Source organism: Larimichthys crocea, chromosome III (assembly GCF_000972845.2).
Source record: "Larimichthys crocea isolate SSNF chromosome III, L_crocea_2.0, whole genome shotgun sequence".
Taxonomy (NCBI): domain Eukaryota; kingdom Metazoa; phylum Chordata; class Actinopteri; family Sciaenidae; genus Larimichthys; species Larimichthys crocea.
Genome location: NC_040013.1, coordinates 7,415,961 through 7,436,497, shown reverse-complemented (window position 1 = coordinate 7,436,497; position 20,537 = coordinate 7,415,961). Strand labels below are relative to the sequence as shown.

Here is a 20,537-nt window from a genome sequence, read left to right as displayed (position 1 = left end):
CACTGGTAGACCAGGGACTCCTCTGGGCCCATCTTTCCCAGTGTCCCCTGGAGGCCCCCTTGGCCCAGGAGGGCCCGGTGGCCCAGGAGGCCCAGGTGGTCCTGCTTGCCCTTGATCTCCCTGTGTAGCAAAATAACATTTAAAACATTATTAATCTGTGATATTGTTGGATCCACTGAGACTGGAGCCACTGCAGTTAAATGATAATGAAGAGAGAGTAGTAGAATGATCTTGTGGGTGGCTATGGGCTGCCTCCATTCATAACATGGAAACGAGTTTGCATTTTTGGGTCTTATAGCTAAAGCTAGCGTACAGGAGATGAAGCTGTAATGTAACTGATTTATAGCTGAAACAATAATCCCTTAAAATGCATGTATTCAGAAATGGACTAAATGAGTTGAATAGGGGTTGTGCATTTGGCACCAACTGAAAAAAAAAGTCACATTTGTAGAGCTAAAATAATCATTCACTGAAAATGTGTGTTCCATTATTATACTAGATTATAAGAAACTCTAAGAAAATATTCATCAATCTAAGTCGCAGAGAAAGTGCTTTAAGTAGCGCCAGAACAGTAATTCATTTTAGCTTAATAAAACCTTGATTTCTTAAAAAAAACAAAAAAAAAAGCTTCCCTTTAACAATAACAGAAGGAGTAGAGAAATACTTATGACAAGTCTGTCTGAAGGCTTGCATGCAAACTGCTGAATGCCCAGAGAGAAGTGATTCGGTGAGACTTGGCACGACGGACAGAGAGAAGAGAGAGGACACAGCCACTACCTTAATGAGCCGCCGCTTTATGAGCTGCTGGTCAGCGGAAAGAAAGCCATGATTGATCTTAGGGAAGACCATCTGAGCAGGTGTGTGAGGTCAAGAGGTCGTAGGTCAGAGGTGAGAGAAGGTTGAAGGAGGATGAGGTCCCAGAAGAAGAAGAAGGAGGAGGAGGAAAGCAAATGCAAAAAGAAACAGATTTTGTTAGAAAGGCCTATGTTCATGAACCCCAGTTCAGCGCCTTCACAGACGGGGGGAGAAATCCACACTTTTCCAGCACGGAGGTGGTTTACTTCGGAAGTCTGGGCTTTTTTTTCTTGGAGCCAGGGTCCATAATTACCACCTCAGGGGTGCGAGGGCGCCACAGCGGGCTCACAGTCCCCGGAAAAATGGGAATTTCTCCTCCTCTGTAAAAGTGCTGTCATCATCTTCAACGCGCCTGCTGCTAAGTCAGACCCCAGGAGCTGCAGACACTGAAACCAACATTGACCTTTTGAGTTGAGGTTGATTCCTAACCTTGTTCCTTTCGATGCATTCATTATTCTCTTAGTGTCCATTGATATTAAGTGGCTTCATCCATCTTTGAAACAATCCTCAAGGCCAAATTGGTGGATTAAAGGATTTGTGGTGAACCATGGGCATGAGTTTTAGAAAAACATTTTGCCACTTTGGTTCATCATCATATTCCTCTTGGAGTTTCTTCCATTTATTTTAGCTTCAATGGACACCAGCCAGACCATGTCTTGGTTTCAGGATGCTTGTTCCAGTGAGCTACATATTACTGGGTTGTAAAAGGCCACCTTTGCCTTCAATGGGGAACCTGGCATGGAGTACGCAACCAAAATCTCGAGTGAAAGACTGGTAGTGGCAGTTGGGGTACAGGATAACGATTGACTGGCTGTGATTAATTAGACAGGGTTTTTCCTGTGCCTAGTCTATCATCAAGCTTTGAGAAAAAGCAGCCAGTGACAGTGATTCATTTACTCCCAGTGTGTGCTGCGGAGGGGTCGGACTAAGCAGCTAGGCGGCACCACCACCGACAAACCTTGACAGTCAGGATCTGATTGCTGTGCAAAGCAGCCAGCGTAGGGAGACCAGGCAATCCCTAAAAGGGACAAACAGCAGAACATGGCACAACACACGCATGACATTGAAACACTGGATGAACAAAAACAGTTAAAGGAGGAAGAAGATAAGCATCCTGCTTCTAAATATTTTTACAAATTTGTGGAATAAGCTGTATAATATGTGAAATATTGTAACATGTATTTGAGGGTTTTCCTTGAAACTATCAAAAGCCAACATCAATTTAAATGTCAAACAATTAGTTTTGAGGACCAGACATTTAAATTCAGACCTAAACAAACATTTTATCTTAAACATTCATCATTCAAACAAATCCAAGTTTACTCTCCTCCATGAAACAGTGTGTACAATGGCTGTGGGACCATCCTGTGTAGAGTGTATGCTACAATGTCAAAGCTAAGTAACCATTTCCTGTTGTTTTCTTCCAAATATATAGACAGAACATTTGTTGAGATGATTATCATAGAGCAGACTTTGAGCTGTAACATACTGGTAAATTGAGGAGTAGTATTGTTCATAGGACTTTAGGGAACATCAAGGGACTGAGATGGTCACTGGAAATTCAATCAAATGGTTTCCAAATTCCATGTCAACAAGCATCAAGACAGATGTGATTCAGTCATGAAAACTGAATAAAAGAAGAAAGCGTCTGGCCCTCTCTGTGTTAAAAAGAAACATGGGTTTATAGTTGGATACTGACTTTAATCTGAAGCCAGAAACATTGACATATCATGAGCTAAACATGGTTTTAAATGTTATACTCAAGTAAATGCACTTCATCAACTTTCAAACACTGTCATTTATCATTCTTTTTGGGGATTTTGTCCATACTTAGAAATATCCATTTTTATTTCATTGCACTTTCTTGCATGCCAGTCAAACAAGGTCCTTGATGGTGATGAGTCTTTTACATTCATATTGCCGTATAAATGTCAACTGAAACATGAACTGACCATTCGCAAAACCCTTCCACTGACTCATTGTCCAGTTATATCTTAGTAAGCTGTAAGTATACTCTGCTTTTGAAGAGTTGTCTTTTTTCCTAGCCTTTCCAAGACAAAAGTGTAAGGAATACATTTAGCACTTTATTTGTCAATGTAAGCTGCACTGATTAGCATGTCTGGCTAGCTAAGTACCAACAGCAGTAACCAAGCTTCTTCCCAAGCCAAGGGGCAAATCATTAACTAAACTTGTGGGGTTACAGGTTGTGTTCAAGAACTATTTAACACATAAACAAACAAAGTAAACAATCTGTGTAGTATTTCACCACTGTTTATGCAACCCCAGCCAATCTTGCCCAAGTTAGGATCCCGTCTGCCAAACACATCAGTTTATTGCTCGCCATCGTAAAAGCCTTTGCTGTCTGGTGATGTTGAAAAATAAAATTACGAAAAAGTATGTAAGGCATAAAAGATATAGGAACAGGAACTAAGGGGGTGGGACTTAACAAACGGTCAAATGTAAATATTTTTGTGCACAGAAGAACATACGAAGATTTGCACGACATTTGTTGCACAGTGATTGCATCTTCTCTTGTTTATCTTTATGCCGGTTTTGCTCCAGCATAAATAACCAACCTGAATGATACTGAAAGTATTTCTCAAAGACTGGCACACTAGCATAAACATGCCCTGTAAGGGATCAATCTTCGTCTATATTCAAGTTGAAGATAAAATCTGGCCTATCCAAACATGGCTGTGGTGCCATCTCTCTGCTTTTCCAAAGATAATTCAAAAAGCATGGCTCATTAAGAATATGGCTTTCAAGGCAGGCTGATTTAATTCAGCCCTGCAGCAGTACAGACCAATGGATACTCTTACACAGGAGACAATAGCCATGCTGTGTGTAACTAGGATGGAAGCGCAAATATTTCTCAAGTTATTTACAACCTCAAACATCTTGAGGAAAACAAGTACTGGATTACGGTTGGTAGGGGTTGGGGCGGCGGACAATAGAAACAGTCCAGGCATGAAAATGTAGTGTGGCGCATGTGCAGCCTGGCACAGGAGACCGATTTCTGGGTCGTAGCATTTTTACTTTTACAATCATTTTGATATGCTAAGGGAGACAATGGAGAGAAGCTTGACAACATGTTGACAACCTCACCAACCAATGAGTGTTTGGAAATGTGTAAAAAGAGAAAAAAGACTTATACGACCAAAACCCAGTAGTTTGATCATTCTCTGCAGGAGAGATAAAGGGAGACAAAGAGGAGAAAAGCTTGACTAGGCATGGGTTAGTGCTCACCCAGCATCGCCAGTGCTCTGATGTCTATGTGTGAGAATGATAATGACATGGCGGTTGACAGAGAATCGTAACCATTCACAGATTGCTTTGTTTTGCTTTTCTCCTCCAAAACGGATGTTGGTTATTTGGTGAGGAGCTCTATTGCTATGCATTTGCCTGCAGCAAGATGACTGCAACTGTAGTAAACAAAAAGCCAGATACAAGGACAATCAGCAACAGCCGTCATAGGACACTGGCCAGAAACAGCATCTTCTCGACCACACCAAACACACAAAACATCCCAAGCAAATGCAGGCTGTGGCATTTTCTGAATATCTATATGTGGAGTAGATTACCAATGCTGCGCACAGATGGCTTTAATACATTTAAGAGGGGAATAATACATTCATTTGAAGCCTCAGATTTGGCATCAATCCCATACATCAAATTTATCTCAAGTGAAATTCATTTTAAGGCTTCTGATTTCACGTGAAAACAGGCTGTAAAACACTTCTTTGTTCATGACTGAAAAGCAAAATCCTGGAAATTACATATTCACTGCTTCTTTATTTTGGTTGGACATTGCAAATTGGTCAAATCCCAAGATGTGAGGAGTAAAGTACTGGTCAAACAAGGGCAGATTCATTGTGAAATCTCAGGAATTTATTTCGTCTAACTGACCAAGGAATTCACCAACCTTTGCTTGACACCTGTAGCTAGAGCTATCCATTAAAAAAGACCACACACCAGTCTTGGTGATACATTTAGCCAGTAACTCCTGTTAATTATATCCCACCAGTGGTGCTCGATTGGTGGCCACACATTTGTTTGTCAAAACCGGCCAATTTATTATTTGCTGCTTGGTTAACCTTTGGCATTTGCATGTGGCCTTTGACATTTAGGGCCGACAAATGGCTGACCCTGGCATGTGGGGAACAGGCAGAGGAAGTGTGTGTCTGTAAAGAAATTCTGCTGGACATGTGGCATTTCTCACACCATTTTTGGCCACAAAAGCTCAGAGGTTTTGACTTGACCCTGACAGACACATAAATATTTTGTCCTTTAAAGGATTCTCAATTCTTTTTAATGTAATTTGGCAGACTGTGATGCACAAAGGACATTCTTAACATGCTCTGTTGTTTACATGCATTTCCATACGGTTTTGATAGCCTCTCTGCACTAGACATGAAATGGATTTAATGACAAATAAAGTCAAGGTCAGGCAGCACTTGTCCTGTTATGCCTTTATTTATTGAGTAAATCTACCATATACTGTTCCACTGCATTCATCTGCTAATCTAATATGCCAAGGTAATATGCCATTCTGGGAGGTAATATGATTTACTTGTGACCTCCACTGCTTTCTTTCTCCTGTAGTCCTTCATATGTGACTGTGTTAATTTGTACCTGTTAGGGGACAATTTTGCTGTAATTGGAAGTTAATGAAATACTATTCTGAAGTAGACAGTTTATTTATTTACCCTACAAGACAAATAGGGCCTGGCTGGTCCCTGTTACACCTCTGTTAGCCACACTCCTGTTTCCAAAGTGTAAATCATTGAACTGATAGAGACAGATGACTCTGTTTCCTAGGTTAAAAGGGTACAAATTATAGGCGAAACTCAGGAAATTCTATACAAACTGCGATAGTTTACTTCAGTCAACTCTGCTGGAGAGCAAAGAGATTTCCTTTCTGCCTCTTTTCAGTGCTTCTTCAGCCTTTGCAACTATAATGATTATCCAATACTTTTTATATCATTAAAAATTAACTGAGGATATCACAGAGCTGGAAATGTGTTTGCAAATCTTGTGAGATCCATAATCTCTGTGAACTTGGCTGTCATTTGAAGAGGGCCTATGAGTAACATGAGATGTATCACTTTGAGACCGCTAATCAAATTTCACTGGGAAGGTCATTTGTATTGACTTCCAAATCATAAGAAACGCGGTGCTTTGACGTGCAGATCTGGCCTGGAGGAGAGCTGACACAGTTAATTGGCAAACTATTAACGTCTGGGTGGGCGCCAATATGGAATTGGGATCAGATCCGCTTGGAGATGGCTGGTGTTCTAGTGACGAGACAAACCTCTGCGTTGTTGCGTTCTTTTCTCCTCTGCTCTAACCTTTATATGCTCTCTGCCCTCACGGAAATCAATTACAGGCATTTAAAGTTACTTTGACTCCATAAGATCACCCCTTAATGACGACAGCAGATGCAGAGGAAGTGAAAAGTGTGTGTGTGTGTGCATGTGCACATGTGCCCCCCGGTTAATGCAGTCCACTTTAAACAAACCTGTGCAGTCAGTCTGTTTTTTTCAAAGGGCTCATTTTTTAAACATTATTTGAGAAAAATGAGGGCGCGCTGGCTGCTAGGTGGAGATAGAGTAATTCATTTCAGAGTCCGTCAAGCACGGAAAAGCACTCACATCATCATCATTTAGAAGCTGCACTTTTATAGAAATGTCAAACTACAGAGCTGGAAATGATTAAAGTTCTGAATACGCCATGTCACGTCGAAGATTGAAGTGAATCACGAGTAATTATCGAGACAAAGCTAGTTGGCTTTTGATTACAGCCGAGATTGAGCAGATATCTTCTGCTGATGTGCAAAAGCTCGTACTAATGTTCAATTTGAATACAAGAGGTCTTTGCCTCTCAAAAAGTATACCACGCTGTGCCTTCCAAGGTATCTTGCCTGCCCATTCTTGATGTAGAAATAAGCAGTGCTGAAATGCTTGTTGTATTTGGCCAGATGGGAAGAACACTATCCCCGGAATTTCATGCATCCCAAACCTTTTGCCCACAATGGTGCTGGGGGAGACACACACAGTCACATTCATCAGCTAATCACAAGAAGTTGGAGTAAACCGCATACCCGTGGTCCCTGGTCGCCTTGATCCCCCTGCAGAAGGCAAGAGAAAAGAATTTGTCTTGAAATGCAAGGGTCGAACACACACACAGTAAGTACAGTGCTCATAATGAGCTGAGACACACCGAAATCACTGAGTCTTAACGCAGAGCACACTGATAAAGAAAAATAATACAGGAACCCTCAACTATTCATTGTGGTTGAGAGTAAAATCACTTATGATAACATGGACTGACATGAATTGGGTATGAGAGAAAGAGAAAGAAAGAGAGCAGTGGTGTGAGGTTTGGTGGGTTCGGTGAGGGGGGCTGAGTGTGGGCGAACAGCATTGCCAGGCCAGATTTTATGCCCCAGAGATCTTTGGCTTTTTGCCTTTTCGGGGGGTAGTTCTCTGTGGACGGAACGCGTTCCTGAAGGAGAAAACGTTTCGGTTTCCAATCAACCTGTGTGTAGAAGACTGTGGGTTTATCACATTATAGTGAAACCAAACCAAAAGTACACTTTTGTTTGAAAGAACTGAAGGACGACCAAATGTTGGACACTGAATTAAAACCCTAATCTGTCTAGAATCGGATAACTGAACATGCCTAAACTATCTGACTTGATCCTCTCTCGTTGGCCACCAATGAGCCAAACAACTTATCTCACATGGATGGGAATTTTACCCAAACAAACTATAATGTAATGAATGAGCAATTTCAAATAAAACACCTCTCGGAATTTTTTTCTAATTTTTCACTGGGCAGTCGTTCCAGACTGAATTTAATGAGAAAACACTTGTGAATGGCCACAGTGATTCACCCTGTATTCGTCTTGGGTGGGAAGAATGCACACAGTTGTTTTTCATTTCATAAACTGCACATGAAGTGGTCCACATGGGAGGCATGAACATGCATCTAATCAGCGAGACTCGATTATTCACAATTGTCATAACGGATGCTCGCAATCATCTAAATCTGGTTTTAGAAGGTCATGCTTATGGGTTCTATTTTCTTCTTTAAATGACACCAAACAAGAAATCACACTGCTGATTCATGACGTCTGTCAGCGTCTATACTTTGACTTTACCTCTGGTTAGCACTCTCACGCTATTTAATTTACAGCACAATAATATTGCTCACTTTATATAAAATATGAATAAATACTTCATTAATATACTGAAATACTTCTATTCATTTCTGGCCAGTAAAACAGAAGAGATTGTAGCACTAGTAGCACTTAAGCAGTACGCACTTAAAGTCATTTGTTCAAATAACAACTGAATTCAAGGACTTCATTTAAGTTTGGTGTGAATCAACTCGTGGTTTAAGTCTTTCAAAGCAAAGTCACAGGCACACATTTGTCCCCGAGTCCTGCAGACTTATAAAGAGACAGTGTGGTTATTTTGCATGCTCCACTGCTGTTTTATGGAGGAATGCTCAGCGAGGCATTTAAGGGCTCCAACTTGGTCTCAGGCTTTCAGTCATTAATGTTCTGTGCTGTGGATTTGTGAACAACAGGAGAATTTAAATATTCAGACCCCGAGACTTAAGGTCAGGATGACTTGAATATGAATTATGGCCGCAAATGAAAAATGACACTCCATATGGACAAATTAACCAAAGGGAGCAAAAGCCAATAATTTTTTTTTATTGTTTTGACCTGCAAAAATGTATGATGAGCTGGATATTAACCCAGACTAGAATAGGATAGTTTGGCATATTGGGAAATAAATATTGCCTCCTTACTGGAAATTATACAATCTGGAGCCAGCAGATGTTTAGCTTAGTATAAAGACTTGAAATAGAGGGAACAGCTACACATTTGGTTATCTCCGGACACCTTTGCGCACATTGCCCTCTGCTTCCAGCCTTTGTGCTAAGCTAATCTAACTGGCTGCTGCTTTAAGCTTACAGAAAACAAAGCAGTGTAGTTCCCCAAATTATTGCTCTAAGCTGAGTTACTGAGTACTGATGAAAATATCAAAGAAATTATAAAACGACTCACCTTTTCACCCTTCGGACCAGGAGGGCCCTATGAAGACAAAAAAAAGAAAAGAATGTTCAAACTTTTTCACAACACATAAATAGGAAGAAAATGACAAATTATGGTTCAGTTATCTGTAATCCTTCTGGTGCCATGGCACACTGGTAAGATAGAATAAACTATAGCAACTGAAAACCAGGGTCACCAATCATGTTAGCCAATAAACAAACAGTTGCTTAACAAGGCTTGAACACCATGAACTTTGAGGGAGAAAGCAAAAATCAAAAGATTAACAAATTGGGTTTTGATGAAATGAACATTGGTTACTTTTTGACATCTCAGCGTTTCAGCATTTGATTAAAATGCCCTGTCACAGAGTGGGAACTGGTACCTTGTGCACTGTAGACAGCAGGGCTTATACAAACATACAATTAAAACCAAAAACAGGCCCAAATCAAGTCCATGTTTACTCAGAGGATCAAATCCAGCAATCTCAAACCAAGTATTGGCAAGCATGTTGTAAAAATGTGCCCTGAACAAGAGGAACACTTTTTTTTTTTCCTTTTTTCACAGCAGTTTTTTGCGAGGCAGTTTTTGCATCCAACTTCTGTCAATCAGCAGGCAGGCGCTCCTGGGTGGGCTCTGTAAAAGATTATGGGTGAAGTAGAGGATTTGACAATGAGGTGTGCATCCATACACTGGAGCCTAATGAGCTAAAAAACTAATTTTTTTTTACCATTCAAGTTGAATGAAGCCCAGTATGCTGGACTCTCTTTCTTCCTCTGAGGTTGTGCTATTGGAAAAAGCATGCTTTGGAAAAATCGGTATTAGATCAGTGTCAGAAGAGTGACTAACTGACCACCCGCTCAGCAACAATGATTTTGAGCCACTGCAAAAACTGAGAAAGACTGCTCTGATATACTGATAGGAATCTGTATTTCACATGAAAGGCTATCTGTCAAATACATTTTTTTAGATCAAAGTAAATATCTTCTGAGATGAATTTAATATTTCAGACCAGCTTTGAAACTTCTACAGTCACTTCGAAGGTCATTCATTTAGTAAATGCCAAAAAAAAGAATTTCACATATGACCTCAGGTAAAAAGAAGTTGCTCAGCCGTCAACAACACAGCTACAGTAACAAAATGTCACTGACACTAATCCATAAATTGATGACATTCATATAAAACCTGTGTTTGGAGGCTGCTTCTGTGAGTCCATGGACCTGTGACCCAGAATAGCAGCCTTGCAGACACAGACAGGCTTCCACTGAACTGGCACACACAGCACAGTCAAAAACTGAAACGCTCCAGAGGTAGTCCAACAGTCTTCGTCTGCCAATTTCTACCACACTGCTCTGGGGGAAGTGAGTTGTAGTCTGCATAGTGCCTATGGACATTATTTCTGATGCATAGTTAACTATCCATAACTTTTCGTTATGTATGTATGTATGTGTATCGTATAGTAGTGCATGTGTTCCCAACTGGCTCTGCATGAGGCCCAATTTGCCTCAGCCGTGAGGTTGTGAACCTGTACAGCGAGCTTGTGTGGTGCGTCTCATTTACTCAAATATGAGGCAACTGTGTTCGCTTTAACAAACCCAGACAAAAGCTAATGGGGAAATACAGCTTTAATACACATACACATCTAAGGAGGTGGGACCTGCTACTTACTTGACTCTCCATACAAAGAGCCACAGCACACTTGTAAACACTAAATGCGCCATTATGAAAACAATGTTTCCGATTGCAGTTCCCTGGGAGGGGATTAACAGAGGCAACATATTGGAATCAAATGTGACTTTTACTTTTATAATGATGTGGAGGCATTCCAGAGGGGCTGAATAAGTTTCCTGCGTGTTCCTGAAAATGGAAGGCAGCTAGAGAAAATCAGTGCAGGCCGTTTTTGTGAAGGAAAATTGCCTTTGGACAATACAAGGCTATTGACAAGCTGTTACTGCAAACATACTGTATGAATGGCTGCAACAAAGAAATCTACAAATACACCCACTGCAGGTTTTTGCACACGCCTGCTTAATGTATTATATCTGGCACTGAAAAATACAAATAGTTGGCACAGCAGATTACTGGTGCTAAATGACTGGGCACCATAAGTTTGTGGAAAGAAATGAAAACTCTGCTTTATATGATTTGGCATTTCAATAAATCCAGATTGTTTCCCGATAAGTGCAGCAACATGGTGAAACTTGATCAAATCCATGTTGAACTTCCATAATAGGGCATGTTTATATTTTGTTTGCGAGGGAATTAATAAGGAAAATGGGGTCCCAGGTGGTAAATGGATTAGTAGATACTTTTTGATGTTCCACCAAATGTCAGGTAAACACAAGTATGACCTTCAACACCACCATGACTTTTAGAACTGTTGGAACTATTTACCCATTACTTTCAGCTAATGCTAACCATGTACCATCCAACTCCTACTGTCTGTTATTTTCAGTTAACTACTACATCTCGCTATCCATTTTAACATATTCATTACTATAGCTACCTTTTGGCTAACTTTTGTCATGGGTTTTCTCACATGTGGTGTTCAGGTGTTACAGCCATCAAATTGTAATTTAAATTACTTTTTTCTTCTTCTCTCAAATTAGTTAGGCTACTCCAAAGTCTCATTATATGCCCTAAAGTAACTGCAGATGTACCAGCTGGGGTGCAAGTACCATTGGTTGGTCATCTGGGAAGCAAGTTATGCTACCAGGCATTCAAAGCTTCATATGACAAGTGAAAAAAAGCATCTTTGATAAGACTATCTTGCCTGTTAAATTGTTTCAATCATGTAAAAGTAATATAAAATTTAAGAGGAATTCTGGTTTTGACCTATGTTGCCCAAAATCTTTCATTCATTTTACTCTTCCATCTGGTCGTCAAACCATGTGGAAATGATTTTGCTACACGGCCTGCACCTGCTCATTATACAGCCCATCATTTGCACATCACTTGGACAGACAGCACCCACTGGAGCTTTTCCAAAAGGTTTAAGCCAGTACAGTGAGGGTCTTTTATAGAGACTATTAAACAGCTCTCCTGCAAAGACTATTTCAAAAGGAACAAACTGTACAACAGTAGAACTGCAGCAGGTGTCTATTTGTCAAGCAGTCTCTGCAGCTTTGTGGTTTCAGTCTGCCCCAAGGAAGGCTTCTAATCAGCACCTGTGTATGCTTTTCACATTTTTTACGGCTTCTGCTCTGGCGCGTTTTCAAAAGCAGCCCTCCAGCAGGTGCTCCATGGCTCATCAGGCTGCTTCTGTTTGATCAAACTTGCTCACTTTGCATTAGCAAGTCACTGTCTTGAACACAAGTAACCGTGTATAGTACCTTCAGGATTACAGCGTTATTGGCCATGCACGTACCAAAAACAATTTACTGGAAATACAATACATGCTCCTGCAGACAGTTTGATGAAAATATCAATACTCACAGTTGAATGTCTGTAAAGTAAAGATGATGCTGCTACAAGTTAGTAAATTAAGCTTAGCATAAGGACTGAAGATGAGGAAGATGAGGTGCAGTAACTGCCTGACTGTCAGACTCCCTAAAAGTTACTGAGTCTACCTTAGAAATAATATGGCACATAACCACCAACACTCAGCCAGAAAGCCAAAACCTTATTTATCAAAATGTCAGAATTATTCGTTTCAGGATTGTTTCCATAAACATACAGACAGTATTTCACTGTTACTGTAGGGGCAGGAACAATTATAATGCAGAAAACCTCTTTAATGATTAGTCCCTTTAAGTGACTTCAGAAATAATAAATATGTCCTTCATATGTGTGGTGATGAAGAGAACGCAATTGACCCAAAGCAGAAGCATTACATCCACTAATTGAAAATGACACATTTCACGTTGATGGTAAACCTCACATCTTCTGCTGCTTAACGCTGGGCAAACTTATGTCAAACTTCCATCATGAGATGATTTGTAACAGAACATCCTGTGTGCATGATATTGTCGAGTTTATGGTGGACCACTGGATCAGGATTAAGCTTTTCTTTATCCAGATACATGCCTAGCTTTGCATTCAAAGCCAAACCATGACCACTGTCTCCTGCAATGGCCTGAATGAGCTGTTGGTATGAAAAAAAAAAAAAAATCGGAAACCCCTGCCACCTTTAAAACATAGTAGGGGAGAAATATGGAGAGGTCTACAAGGAAATATAAAATGGCAAAAGGAACTGGGGCCAAACCCGCAAGAACATTGCCTTTCTAATCTGACAATGTAAGTTACTTCACTTCATATTATATAAAAAGTGTAAATGATTCTGGCACCAAGGTACAATTCATATGTGACCCCTTACTACTACTACTTTTTCATGTCTTTTGTGTTGGTTAATTTGTTTTGTTTTTTATCTCATCCTGATTGTGCTTGTGTAGATCGCTATACTTTTACTAATTCCTACTGTACAGTGGATGATCTAGTTTCACATTTGATGACACATAAATTATTTATGTGCATCTGTTGCTGTTGCTAAATAAATGAAGTATGACGTATTCCTTGTATTCCTTTCAGATCATGCATGTTAGATGATGTGCAGTGTGTGACCCTTAGGTAATGGGATTAGACATGGTGGTATATCATCTTCACTCTTTTATTTACTTTTATAATGGTTAACTTGTCTGTGCAGTTCAATGCATGTAATTCATGTGACAAAATAATCTTCGCTCAAAGATTATAGCTCTTCCCAGAGCTAACCCCGTCACTAGATCTTTGGGAGAGAATGCAGTTGAAAGCTTGATTAACTTTACAAGTTTCGTGTGGAGTTTTTGACCAGCGTCATGGAGCAAAAATTTTTATTAGTGGGTGCCTGTCTCGACACCAATGCATGCAATTACATTGGCTACACAACCTGACTTCCTGGTGGCTGTTTTACACTAAAAAGTTAGTAGCCTACAAATAACCAAAACAATGTGCCCAGCAAGAAATGTAAGAAAATCATTTATGCCACTGTTGTAAATGTGGAAAGCTGTAAAGGTGCATTTGTTATGATTATTGCTTATGATTAAAAACTAACGAGTTGACAACTTTGCTAACAGCCAAACATCAAGTAAGTGCAATAAGACAAGGCATAGCAGCTGGCTAATATTACTTACTAGTCCAAAAGCAAGAAGCCCACCTTGGCGTCTATCTTTCAGCCTTTTATTTCATGAAGCTAAACTAAACTAAACTAAAAGCTAGTCCCAGATTTGCTCTTTACATTGCCCACTTGGGCTCTGATTCTGGCATAAATGCCCCACTGACTCCCCCAACCCCAGGCCTAAAACAACCTCCTCTGATCTAAAGCTCCTTTCCTACCAGTGTAAGTACAAACCATCTCCCAATGGTTAGAGCTCCCAGTCCAGGTAGTTGGGACTGACTAGCTTAACTGACTTAAATGACTAGCAACAAGTAAAGGTTTATGGTCCTATCCAAAACATTTTAAATCACGCTGAGAGAGCAGCCAGGGGACAGAGAGAAAACCATAAAATATTTTCTTCATAAGATTTAATCCAGTTTTACCAAAATCTGTGAAATTTGGTGGTGTGTGACTCATGCTGTGCCATAAAGCATTACGTACTTTTCCTAACCCAAAGCCCGTAGTGTGAGAACAGGCGTACAGGACACAGAGTAGGAATGACGGAGGCACTATTCACCTGTCTGTGTAGCATCAAAATTATAGTGAAACTGTTACGGATGTGATTACTTACAGTCTGTTTGAAACAATAGCTGATACATAAATATGTATTTCCATTGTTACTTACAGGATAAGGTCCTGCTTTGATGAAAGCTTTGAAGGCCTGGTATAAATAAAGTGAAATAGTTCAACTGACTATCACTCATTAAATATTCAGACAGAGTTCACACCAACTCACAAGATGAAACTTCTGTCAGCCTGATTTCACATTGTCTCACACAGAAGTCAAAACTTTGAATATCATTCTTCATATTCCTTCTCTCCTATAATTTACTCAAAATATGATGGATGAAAGCTTGACAGTGCTCGCCTGACTGTGCAATGCGAGGCGATGGGCTGGCTCTCGTCCATAGCTTTAGCTGTTGTTGACATGAGCAAAGTAATTCTCGTGGGTTTGGCTGCAAGCTGCTGGGTACAATCTTGTGAAGCAATCCACCTAATCCACCAAGATGCAAAAAGTCAGGAAGAGGGGATGTGCATTGTAACCTCTGCGTGGACTCGGCTGTATTAGTTTTCATCACAGTGACCTGTTAAATGTATCGAGGTCCAGAGAATCAATCCATCAAATGGAGCTCATATCCTCGTTGTAGAACTGGGGCCAACAGGGCTGGCAGCAGTTGCTGTAGCCCGAACTGCCGGCCACATGGATCCAATCATCTCACCCTGGAGCGCTGGCATCTCTGAGTGCACAGGCCAACAACTACCGCTTTTACAACCTCTTCTTTACGGGCATACGGTTTTCTCACACGGCTACACAATATTAATAAACATGTGTGTACACAGGAAGTTAAGCAAAGCCATCCTCCAGGCACCAAGTGTTGACAGAGAATGAGTAAGTGGAGAGGGGGGCAGGTGAGGAGTGCTTGCTCACCACAAAAGTGGGAAGAGGCCCAAAGTAAAGGGTTTGAAAGGAATAAATCCTGACTTACGCACGTCACACAGTAAAATGATGCATCATGTTTGCCATACATCGCAACTGAAAGAAGTCCTAGATATCACAACAGTCTGGATTAAGTTCAACCTGGCTGATGTAAAAAACTAATTCAGCATTTTGGCAAACATGCTCATTCGCTTTTTTCCCTCAGTTAGAGGGGAAGACTGATCCCACTCATGATTGTACGGTAACTACAGCCAGCAGCCAGTTAGCTGAGCAATAAGATTAGTAGTAAGGGGAAACAGCTAGCGAGGCTCTGTCCAAAGGTAGCAAAATCCACCTACCACCTCTTCTGAAGCTCACTAATTAACACGTCCAGCATATAATGTCAATGAGGTGTTTTTAGGAGCAATTCTTTTTGCGCTATGGAAAGAAAATAATGTAGCATTCATTCTCTCGCAACATTTCCCATAAACCTTCTACCCAGCAAAGGTGAAATGTCCCATCTGGATACACAAATATAAACAACCGCACCAATGCCAGAGTGGAAATAGTGGCACGGCAACTGAAAAATTAGCCATTTGCAGTTAAAAGCATGTAGGCACCATTGGAAGTGAAACCTACTCAATTTCAAAACATGCACAAACCTGGAAGACAGCAAAAGACATCCAGTAAAAACATATCAATATGTACACCTCCATCTGTTAGTTCTGCATGGGAACCCTCAATCATATTACCATGGGCCCCGGGGGAACTTTTTTTCAAGGCGGGAAACTAATGGAGGACAGGGATGTGAGTAATCAGAGCAGAATGGGCAGGAACGGACGACCACAAGTGGCTGGTGCTCGTCGGGGGAATCTGGACGCAGAGGTTAGGCAGGGATAGGAAAACCACACTGGAAAACTGACTTGGGAATGGCATCTGGTTCCCATATCCACAGTGTATCACAATTAGCCGGCATAAAATGACTTTAATGTGTGTGTATGTGTTTGTGACTGTGTGTGCACGCTTGTTTGTTATGTGTTGGATGTTCTTGTGGGAGCAGAGACGCCATGAACGGAGGAAACTGAAAGTGATAGTGTGACTGGTTAGAAGTGAGAGATGGTGTGTGCAGAGTGTCAAGCTGCAAAATCAAACATGCAGAAGATTCGGATTCACAATCTCAGTCGGGGAAGGTCTCATCATTCCTGAGGAGGGGAAACATTTAAATAACTTTAACCAAATTGTAGGCATAAAAGGCCAAACATCTAAGGCATTTTTTTTTTCTGCACAATACGTAAGCAAATTTAAGACCCACAAAATTCTTGTCGTGGATATGAAATGTTGAATAAGGGACAATGTTCCAGTTGGAAAAGTATTTCTTTCACTTCTTCTGTTGATTCAATTAGAACCACATTGTGGCAGGTCTACATTTCTCATCATTTCATGTTATGAGTTGGAGGAAAATTCCTCTCAATCTAAAAGTTGTCGAGCTATTTCTCAAACTGTGAGCATCGCATTCGTACTGTGCTAATTCTTCTACCACGCTAAGGTAGTGGCACTCGGCCTCCCCTGTGAGCATTCAGTCTGCTCAGCCAGCCAAAGTGCACTATTGACTGCTTCAAATCACTGTGAGCAAACCTCACAGTTGGCCCGAGTGTTGCCTCTCGTCATTTGCTGACAGACAAATGCTGCTGATGGGCACAGCATGAGCAGAGTACTGACATCTGAAAGGTCAAACTCTTAATGTTGTCACATCCAGTGACAGTAGGCCTGCTCGGGCACCCCTGCCCTTGTGAGTCTAAATCAGCGCTGTCATGCCAGATAGATCCACTTGCAACTCTCAGTGGGCCTCTTCATTGCCAAATCCATCTCTACTCATACCCTCTGCTGTGAAATGCACACTGGGGATTTCAAATGCACTCTGAAGTGAAACTGTTAATGGGCTTTTTCTGTTTCAAACTTGCAACATGCATCATAGCAAAAACTGTAAATTATCACAACATCTGAGCTAGCAGGAGACTTCTTGAACTCTAACTAGAGTCTTACTTTAAATAACCTGGCATCTTCTCAACTTCTGTAGGGCAAAAGTGATCAAAGTCCAGCTAGAGTATGTTTTATTAACAGGTGTGGAGCTGTGGTGCATAACAGATGAAGGATGAAGGGTTGAGGACACCTGGGCTCCTCTGCTTCACCCCAACATTGCCTCTAATCCCTGTACCGCAGCTGCATAATTCATACGTTGTGACAGATCATCCTCGAACTGTGATGCTTGAATCTCCGCTGATGAAGCAGGAAGGTGGAAGCGACTTGTCAAAAAACAGATAGAGATGCAACCAGCTTTATTTACCCCACTGCTAAACATGACTGAACTCTTTGCAAGGGCTCATGTGCTGTACTATAACTTGCCTGGCTTGAGGCTCCAGTGTGGTGCAGAGGCATGCTTAGTGGGCTGAAGTGGGTTTGATATTTCCAACATTGTATCGTTTTCAAATATTTCCCCTTCCTTCTAACCAGATTTCAAAGCAGGCTAGTTTCTTTCTCTGTCTGTAGAATTTTAATTTAGTATGGCATTCAGTCTGCGCTAAAAAAGTACAGTCGGCGGGTGGTGTTAGTGGGTACTCGAGTGCAACCTCAGGGATGGTGTTTTATGCTTGATTGGTGCTAAATGGTGTGCGCGCACAGTGGTGGGTGCTTGGGGTTGATGTTTTGACAAGGGCTGCCCTTGAAGAGCCGCAGAAAGATGAGGAAAGAAGATAAAAAATGAAAAGCGAAGACATGATAATTTTCGCCTCAGCAGACTTTACTATCCTTTATATACGTATATAAAAAAAGCAACATTTTTCTGGTTTCGTAGGAAGGGAGAGGCAAAACAGTCTTCTTGTAACTGTTGCAGAAGCTGAAAATCACCTCGACCCATATCTATAACATGTCTCTCAATATTTTTCCAATCTGTCTGGAGAACAGGGAAGAGATATCCAACTAAACAACTTGACAACTGACCCCTTGATCCCATGCGAAATTGACACCAAAGGCCAAGAGGTGGAAAAAGGAAGGAAATAAAAACAAAGCAAATCACTTTTCCATGTCTAAATGCCATACATGAGCCGCGAACGAGTATCTTTCCTGATGAGTTTTGATTGAGGAAACCTTTTCGCTTTCTGTCTCCACAACCGCAAGTCCCTGTCCGTTCATCAGCGGCTGGGTAACGATTAAGTCACGGGGATCTATAATGGCTTCAGCAGTGGTTGGTTTGTTTGGCTCAGAGGGCTGTGTACAATTTACGCAGTGTTCCCAGAGTTATGGAGGGAGCTGTTGAATATTCATAGCGATGTGTCCTCTGCCATCCCCCGGGTGGGCATACCAAGTGAGAAACCACATGAGATCACTTACTACTGTCTCTGTTTTAAGAAACTGGCACTAGATTATTTTTTTTTCGGAAACATATTTGGTGACCATTGGGTGAGTCATTGTCAGATCATTGCATTTTTTGAAGACTTTCCTGTTTTTAGAAATGCAGTTAGTCATCCAGACTTCAGTTTTTTGGTCTGTACTGTAAGTTACAGTCTCTCTTTGCTTAGCGCGGCATGAGTTCTGCTAAAACCTGGTTGATTTGCCTACAGTAGAACTAGGACTCCAATCAAACATTTACAGCACCTTCTGCTACCTATAATGACTTCATCAGAAGGTGATTTGTTGGCCACAACTGGAGCATTGTCAGGTACTTACTGTTTGTGCACTAGCTTCACTGTACACCCAAAGGAACAATCCCAAAAGTTCAGTCATCACATGCATTTACAGGCAAATCCAACATTTCAGGGACAACACTTCATAGGCTTCAGTCAGCTCTTGAGACATCGCACAGTATGATTTTATTTGTCAGATGTAAGGCTTTGCAAGAGAGGCTGAGAAGTGAGACCACCTGCACTTACTTACGTCCCAGAACCCCAGAAGCGAGTGTCTGAGAAGGCGCTGAGGATTAACTTACAACTTTTATGGCTCAGTCGGCGCACGCTATTATACCTATTCAATCACACTTGCCTCTGGACTATAAATAATTTTAACAGAGCACACAAATACAGCGCCCGCTGACCCGGTTATACAGCACTCTGTCACAAGCCCCCGGGGCTTGTGTATGTATGGGTTTGTCTTTATCTTTGGGAAAACTCTGAAGTTTTCCATCTGTTTGGGGGAGTGAATCTGTGATCAACCGGCAGTGTAATGAGGTGAGATAATCTGTTCGGGTACAGGGAGCTGGCAGGGATGGAGGTTGGTAGCAAGGATATTACAAACCAGACTGTCCAAATGACAGGGAAAGGGTCCCTATTAGGGGAATGCAAGGATGAAGAGATTATTTTAATAACAGAGTCAGACGGTGAGGTACAACTGAGATTTCTGGTAGCAAATTTGTCATAATCATATGTCTTTTACATCAAATGTAAAAACAATTCTTTTCTTTTTGTTTGCTCAACAGCTTTATACATATTCACTGTTGCATGATAGGAATAGTTTTTAGGAAATATGCTGTTCACTTACTTGCAGAGAATATCTGTACACCAAAGCAGCTTATCATAGCTTAGCATAAAGACTGTAAATGCCTAGCCTGGCTCTGTGCGAAGGTAATCAGAACCTCTAAAGTTCATTAGTGACACGTTGTATCTCAAAAACCAATGTGTCATGTTTAGCATATAGATAAGAGTGTGCTGTATTTGCCAAATAGTTTAATCGTTTGATGTTATTTAATATCTTGACATCAAACTGTGAATAAATATTAGCTGGACTGCATCATGCAGTCATGTTTTGCTGTTGGAGATTTTTACCTTCACATGGCTATCACAGTTGGAGAAGATGTGAAACAGGCATACTTACAGGAGGTCCTGAAAGAGAAAGGGGAAAGAAAAAAAGACTTGGTAAGTGTGTTTTCAATCAGTGATCAAACAGACTCAGATCATCAATGTTCCACTAAAACCACATATCCAAATAACTAAGACTGGGAAATTAGACTCTTGCTGAGAATTTCTCTGGGAAGGAACATTTCATGAAGATGCATCTCTTCCATGATGCATTCACTGGCT

General features: G+C 41.0%; 1 protein-coding gene across 6 annotated transcripts in view; it reads right to left on the bottom strand.

The window, feature by feature from the left end:
- The window catches only part of col25a1 (collagen type XXV alpha 1 chain), a 143,333-nt gene that overhangs the window by 39,936 nt on the left and 82,860 nt on the right, over positions 1–20,537 (bottom strand). For all 6 annotated transcript variants that reach the window (XM_019279436.2, XM_027277892.1, XM_027277894.1 and 3 more), the window contains exons 4-8: positions 20,332–20,339; positions 8,936–8,962; positions 6,956–6,982; positions 778–849; positions 4–120 (exon numbers count right to left, since the gene is read on the bottom strand). In XM_019279436.2, the coding sequence (XP_019134981.1) occupies positions 4–120; positions 778–849; positions 6,956–6,982; positions 8,936–8,962; positions 20,332–20,339 (251 nt within the window). The remainder of the gene's footprint in view (positions 1–3; positions 121–777; positions 850–6,955; positions 6,983–8,935; positions 8,963–20,331; positions 20,340–20,537) is intronic.